The 7,272-nt window shown below is 27.6% G+C and overlaps 2 protein-coding genes across 2 annotated transcripts; one reads left to right on the forward strand and one right to left on the reverse strand.

Annotated features, from left to right (window-relative positions):
* The first annotated feature begins 3,128 nt into the window (after positions 1-3,128).
* Positions 3,129-4,336, forward strand: LOC129609233 (uncharacterized). Its single transcript, XM_055521165.1, has 4 exons — positions 3,129-3,162; positions 3,302-3,378; positions 3,469-3,598; positions 3,645-4,336. The coding sequence occupies exons 1-4, from the start codon at positions 3,129-3,131 to the stop codon at positions 4,316-4,318; spliced, it is 915 nt and encodes a 304-aa protein (XP_055377140.1). The 3' UTR covers positions 4,319-4,336.
* Positions 4,337-4,501: 165 nt separating this feature from the next.
* Positions 4,502-4,897, reverse strand: LOC129609234 (uncharacterized). Its single transcript, XM_055521167.1, has one exon. The coding sequence runs from the start codon at positions 4,895-4,897 to the stop codon at positions 4,502-4,504; it is 396 nt and encodes a 131-aa protein (XP_055377142.1).
* Between the last annotated feature and the right edge of the window lie 2,375 nt (positions 4,898-7,272).

Genomic DNA, 7,272 nt, shown 5'->3' on the forward strand with positions numbered 1-7,272 from the left:
TTATTTTCATGCCGTTAAAATATGTGAATTTATTTTCACAAAAAGAATATTGCCAAATGGCAAATTCAAACAAATTTTTAATTAAAAAAAATAAGCATGGAAATTTAGAACTAAGTTCAAAGTAGTTTTTAGTTTTTATAAGTAACGATTAAGTATAATAAAAAATAAAAATAAAATTTTTATAATAAATAAGAAGTTTTTTGTTATTTAAAAATTTTTCAAATTTTTCAGAATTTCTATTACAGCTCATTTTAGTCTTTTCAGATATAAAATAAAAGGTAACTAGACCTACGTACATATGGATGTTGTATAATAATTATTACAACAAAAATTTTATAGGTACCTACATCTTAATTTTTCTTATCCGTAATTCTTATCTACAGGCGTGTTCTTTTCACTTATATTTAGGTCTTAAGCTATGTTGTACATTATACATAATATATACATATGTGCATATCATATTTTATTTTTGGTTCTTTTCATATAAAAAATAAAAGTAAGTATGTTATATAATATATGCGTATTATTACATAAAGAATTTTTTTTGTTCCACTTAACAGCTTCATAATCAAAACCAGGTAATTACTATTAAAAATACAGTTCTATGTTATATATTCTTCTATTACATAATATTTTTAAACCTCCAGCACTTTTTCTTTTTTCTTTTTATTTAATTTTCTGACCTTAAATAAAAATATTATTCAAATATGTAGGTATATGCATCATAAGATTATTTCTTTTACCTCTTTTAACGCGAAAACAAAACAAGAACAGCAAAACAAAAATAAAACAAAAACAGCAAAACAACAACAAATGCTTTATAAAGGTAACTCTGAATCTTTTCCTATTTATTATTCTTATGCGCAACTCTTATAAGCAAAGTTTTTGTTTTCGTCTCTTCAGATTCTAAAAATAAATATAAGTACGTTATAATAATAATAATATGCGTTTATGTCATTGCACCAAGAATTTTTTATTCTTATGCGTAATTCTTACATGCATGTTCTTTTTTCTTCTTTTTACCTCTAATAATTACATAACCACATATCATCCTTAGAGAAAAATAAATTTAGCTTTCTATTCTTTCCTGATATCCCATTACATAAAATATATTTTCAATCTATATGAGTCGAGCAATACACGACCTCGACAGGTAAACAACATTCAACTCCAGACAACTCCTCAACTCGTAACTTAACTTCTCAGGCCAACTTCCTAAAACTTCTTACTTCCTAAAAACGTATAATTAAACTCGTATCACCTATATACTTCAAAAGGTCAATACCAGTTATATGGGTCATGACACACTTAAAGAGGTCACACGTATATAGGTTATGATCTTTTCCCATCCCAGAGTGCAAGAATACCTACTCATATCAATTACTTGATTACAAGGGCAATCCTATATCTGGAAGTTTTTAAAAGCAAGAACTAACCCCTGTTAAAAATCCCAATGCTTATTTGGTAGAAAAAGTGCTGAAAAAGCAAGGAAATAAAATTTTTGTTAAATGGCTAGGATTTGATAAAAGCCATAACTCATGGATTTAAAAGCAAGATATTTTACGAAAATTTTAGTAATGATGTTGATCTAAAATTGAACAAAGCCTGAAAATACCTGAAAATTGAATACCTGAAAATACAATATTTTTATCTGAAAGTAAATTTTATAAATAAAAAAATTTATAATTTTGATTTTTTTTTTTGTTTTTTATTTTATTTATTTACGATTTACGAATTTAAAAAAGTAGTTTTATTATTTAAAAATCTTTAAATTCGAGAGTTCCTCCTTCATTTTTTTGGATGAATATGTCTTCACCGTCCTGTAAAAGGGAGGTTAAATCCTCCTCAAAACATAGTTTTAAAAGCCTTTCTGGCACAAATATATTTGTATCTGTCTCAAAAATCCATTTATACCCATTCCTTGTGAAAAATTCCTTAAATTTCAAAATTTTTATTGGGCATTTATTAAAATTTTTTAAAAGGTGTGTATTCTATATTTTTGGCGCTCCTTGCCAAAAGACGACCTTTTCTTCGTTTTCTTGCTTCCAATATTTCGTCGTGGTATTGCTGCTCATGTTGTAGCTGTTGATGATGCTGCTGCTGCTGTTCTTGCGGTTGATGGTTTAGTGGTTGATGCTGTGGTTCTTGATGCTACTGCTGTTCTTGCGGTTGTTGTTTCAGTAGTTGATGCTGTAGTTGTTGAAGCTGCTGCTGATGCCCATGCTCTTGTGTTTGGTGAAAAACCCCTTCTTTTCTTTCTAGGGGGAAGAGGGCAAACCTCCTCGTTGCTAATAACAATCGGTGTTAGAAATTGACTTATGAATTCGTTTTCCATTTTTTAACTGATAATTTCCTTAAAAATGTCTTCATATTTATACAAAATTTTAACTGAGATTTTTATATGCCACTTATAGTTTTATCTACTTGAAAATAAATTATTTTAAAAATTCTTTAATTGAAGTTTTTATGTCTATTCATTAATTATCTTTAGTTTAATTACAAAACGATGTAGTTACAAATAAATAACAATTTTCTAATCCTTTATACTTTTCTTTATTTATTATATTCAATAACATTGTAAATATAAAACTACTATAGTAATAATAACAACAATTTTTTAAATTTTTGCATAAGAACGTTAATAGACCTTAAAATCTAATCCTAATACCTAAATATTTTAAAAAATCAAAGTCATTTTTTAAAGTATTAAAATAGTTTGTTTACATTTCAGAGGTATTTATTATAATCAACAATGCTGCAAACATGAAATTCTTTAATTAATAATAATAACAATAATTTTTAGAACTTACAATCACTTAAGTTACCTAACGCGAAATCACTGAACTTACAAAACATCAAAAAAGAAAATTGTTAAACAAAAAGAAAAAAGAACTAACAACTATGCTCGTTAAAGGTTATAAAAGAATCAAAACAACATCGTGGCAAAACATGTGCAATTAATCTGCGCATAAGAACCTTAATATTCCTTTAAAATTATTTTAAAGAACAATTAATTATAAATATTTAACAATTTTGTAAAAGTCAAAGTCATTTAATTAAACGTTAAAAATAGACTATAACTAAGCAAAAAATTTTTAATATTTATTAGGATCAACATTATTGCAAACATGGAATGTTGTGGTAGTAATTTATATTTGATAAGTAACAATTTGCTTGATTAAAAATCTGCCTGTTATTTCAAATTCGTCTTGGTGTACATCTTTCTGAGTGGAATTCATACTGTCACTTAAAAATTTGTTGGCAATTTCGAAAAAAATTTCTTTGGTTTTTTCCGTTTTAGAATTTCGTTTTCGTGAATACGTTGCATTAAGAGAGGATGTAGATGAATTTTCGTCAGTGCAACTTGTCGGTGTTGAAGTCCCAAGCTACAAATAAAAAAATATTTTAAAAAAATATACACTTTTATAATACATATGAAAAAGTTTTAATTTTTTTATTCTGCATTAGTTTCCAGAAAATGAAGCTGAATGGGCAACTATTGCAAAAGACTTTTCACAACTATGGCAATTTAAAAATTGTGTGGGAGCAATGGATGGCAAGCACATTCACATCAAGAAACCACCCGGAACAGGATCATAATTTTGACGCTATGAGGACCTTTGTAATTTTTTATAATTACAAAGGTCCTCATAGCGTTGTTTTATTTGCTGTGGTAAACGCAAAGTGCGAATTCATATATATAAATACAGGAACTAATGGGAGAGTATCTGATGGTGGTATATTAAAGCGGACAAATTTTTATTATAAATTGCAAACTAAATCTTTAACTTTGCCACCTCCAGTTGAATTAGAACCAAATAAACCCAAAGTTCCCTTTGTATTTATTGGAGATGATGCATTTGGCCTTGAAGAAAATCTTATGAAGCCATACAAATTTAGCAAAACCTCAAGAGAAGAAAGAATTTTCAATTACAGACTTTCGCGAGCGAGACGCGTTGTTGAAAATGCTTTTGGCATATTGGCATCACGTTTCAGAGTCTTGCTTACGACCATAAATTTAAACGTAGAAAATGTCGATGCAGTTGTACTTGCTTGTTGTGCTCTGCACAATTTTTTAAAAAAAGAAAATTCAGAATATGCCCCAGCACGATATATAGATCATGAAGATACAGAATCTGGCACTTTAATAAAAGGAGAATGGCGCAACAGCGGTGCATTATTAAATATTCAACAAGCTTCTCCACAAAATTTTCCTGTTGAAGCCCGAAACATCAGGGAAACCTTCAAAGAACTTTTTAATGGCTCCGGAAAACTTTCTTTTCAAGAAAGAATGATTTCTAATGATCAAAAGTTTTAAATTCTATACATATGTATGTATTATGATTACACTAATATGTTATGAGTACCTACTACAAATTAAATACAGATTTTTTTTGTACACTTACATGTACATACATATAATTTTGTTTCCTTTTTCTTTAGCAATAAGAACAAAAATTTTATTTCGCACAAATAAAAGGTACTATAACTATATTATAATTTATGTAGCTACTACAATACTTACCATATTCTCAAGTTCGAAGTCAATATTATCAATTCCTTCTCTCCCTGATTCGTCTTCTATTAAAAAATGAAATAAGTCGTAGTACCATAATGTAGGAGTATGTACATCTTCTGGAGCGCTTCCAGTTTTTTTTTTCGAATTTCTAACCTTACACAATTCTCTTCTGAATGAAGTTCTCATTGAATTTATTTTCTTTTTTAAACATTCCAAATTTGCATTTGGATCAATTTTTTGATAAATGGGTAATAAATTTTCATATGCTTCGTCCTTTAGCACTCTATTTTTATATCCTTCACATTTAATGTCCCATAAACAAGGGAATTGCTTATAATTTTCAATTAAATTTTCATACAGTTCTTGTTTCCTTTCCATTACACTCCTAAAATTCATAAACTCGTTTAGTTATCAAAAATTAAATAAGGAACAAATACTTACGTATTTCCAAAAATTGATGACACCAAATATGTATTTTAAATTGACCCAAGTCGCCAAAAAATAATTCAATTTAATTTTTTTTTCACTTTTTTTCAATGTGATTTATTAAAAGGTAACAGAATCTTATATGAACAAAAAAACAAATAAAGTGTCAGTTTTTAATTCTCATATCAGCTGTTAAATGTCAAACTTTCAAATTATTTGAAAGAGCATTTACACGTTCAAATACTTTCAAATTATTTGTAAGTTTTCCAACATAGTCGTACAGCCGCAAATAATTTGATGACATTGAATTTTGACGTACAGCAGCCTTTCAGACGGTCAAATATTTTCAAATTATTTGACGTCAAATTATTTGATCAAATTATTTGAACGTGTAAAAGGCGCTTAACGTAGTGGTTCATAATTTCTTCAAAAGTGTTCTTGAATTGAAAATTCTTGCTTGCTAGGCAATGTTTTATTTTCCTTCAATTTCTAGAGGCAATGTTTTATTTTCCTTCAATTGCTCCTTTTTTAAATCGTTTATTGTTTCCAAAAGTAGATAGGAGTCCTCCAACTATTCAAATAATAATCCTTTATAAGCAAGAATAAGCAACCAGGAACCTTCTTAATCAGGAATATACAAAAGTAATTTAATTCAACTTAGATGTATTAATCTTATAAATGAATTCTGAAAATCAAAAGTTGTCAGCTTAGTCAAATGTTATCAGCTCGTCGTTTTTTTTTCTTTTTAGGTAGTTCACCTAAAACGTTTTTAATAAATTAGAAGTTCTGCAGATCTTTTCTTAGAAAACACAAATAATTTCTCAAATAATTTTCTCAAATAAATAACTATATAGTGGAAGCCCATTAGCGTTGTATTGCCTTCTTAACTGATAAGTGTGGGGTGTTAAAAATTATAATTATTATAAAAATAATAATTATTATAAAAATAATAATTTTAAAAATAATCATAAAATAGCAACTTATTTAATAATTAGTTCTATTTTTTTTTGTACAATAGGTATATATTATTTATTGTATATAGGTGTATATTATTTTATATATTTTGTACAATAGGTAAAAATACCTAACTATATATATACCTATTTATGTACCTATTAAACATACCTAAAAATTATACCCAAACCTACATAAGATACTACATTACATACATTCGCGAATTATTCAGATATTTTTTAATATTTATTTTAATTTTTTAGTTTTTAAATATTAGAAATTTCTATCATGTAGAAAAACGAGAGTCGGGGGTGGTTCTGGTTTATTTATCCGTAGCAGTTTGCGGTACTCTGAGCAAGACATCTTTTGTGATGAATACAACAGTATTGTGAGGGTAAATATTAAGTTAAAAAAACGATATTTTACTATTTCGGCTATATACAGACCTCCTGAAAGCTCTGCAAACAGTGTTGAGATATTTTTTCAAAAACTAGACTCACATTTAGAACACCTAAAAACCCAAAATTCAATCGTTTTAGGAGATTTCAACTTTAACATTAATAATGAAATAGATAGAAATGTACAAAGACCAATAGATATAACTAGACCAATTTCTAATACTTGCCTTGACCAAATATTGGTAAATGATCCTAATACTGAAGTACATATTACCCTTTTTCATCATGATATTTCTGATCATCTTGGTATGATCGTGGAAAGTAAATTTTAGAAAACATAAATAATACTGAAAAAGATGAACAGCTGATTGAAAAAGTTAATTATGAATATGAGTTAAGTAAATATGTTGTCAAAGATATTCAAGTTAATAACATACGACACTCAAAAAAAAATATTACTACATTTGCTATAGTTTTGCATGCTCCTAGTGATAAAAACTGGTAGAAATCAGAATAGTGCGAAAAAATAGCATTTTCTGCCATATTTTATCGCACTCAATTATTAACATTAGTGGCTATTTTGGCAACATTGTGCCGAGCCCTACTTTTCCATGAGTCTCAGATGGTATTGGGACTCACAAACTGTACTCGAAAATCCTTAAATTTCAGACATCCAAACGAGAATAAACCTACAGCTCTATCAGCATTCTAATTGAGTCGCATACTACAAATATGCGAAAAAAAAGAAAAAAAAAAAACTTATTTCTTTCCTTATTTTTTTCTATTTTTTGCTATAATAATCATCCTAATTTTATTATTTTTTGATGACAAAAATTTTCAATTCTTGAATATTTTTTTAAGCCTGAACAAGCCGAGTTCCAAATTCAAACTCCTCTTCAAGAAAGAAAATTCCATAATTCAATACGTACAAATCAGAAAAAACACTCGAAAATTCTTAACGGTACAGCCGTTTGA

The sequence above is a fragment of the Condylostylus longicornis genome, unplaced genomic scaffold, assembly GCF_029603195.1.
Source record: "Condylostylus longicornis isolate FDR11 unplaced genomic scaffold, ASM2960319v2 ptg000038l, whole genome shotgun sequence".
Taxonomy (NCBI): Eukaryota; Metazoa; Arthropoda; class Insecta; order Diptera; family Dolichopodidae; genus Condylostylus; species Condylostylus longicornis.

Bases quoted from the DNA above. Each gene is read 5' to 3' on its own strand.
- LOC129609234 (XM_055521167.1), bottom strand. From the start codon at position 4,897: ATGGAAAGGAAACAAGAACTGTATGAAAATTTAATTGAAAATTATAAG.
- LOC129609233 (XM_055521165.1), top strand. From the start codon at position 3,129: ATGGAATGTTGTGGTAGTAATTTATATTTGATAA. The intron at 3,379-3,468 runs GTCCCAAGCTAC...ATTCTGCATTAG, and splicing joins TGCAACTTGTCGGTGTTGAA to TTTCCAGAAAATGAAGCTGA. The intron at 3,599-3,644 runs AATTTTGACGCT...ATAATTACAAAG, and splicing joins ACCACCCGGAACAGGATCAT to GTCCTCATAGCGTTGTTTTA.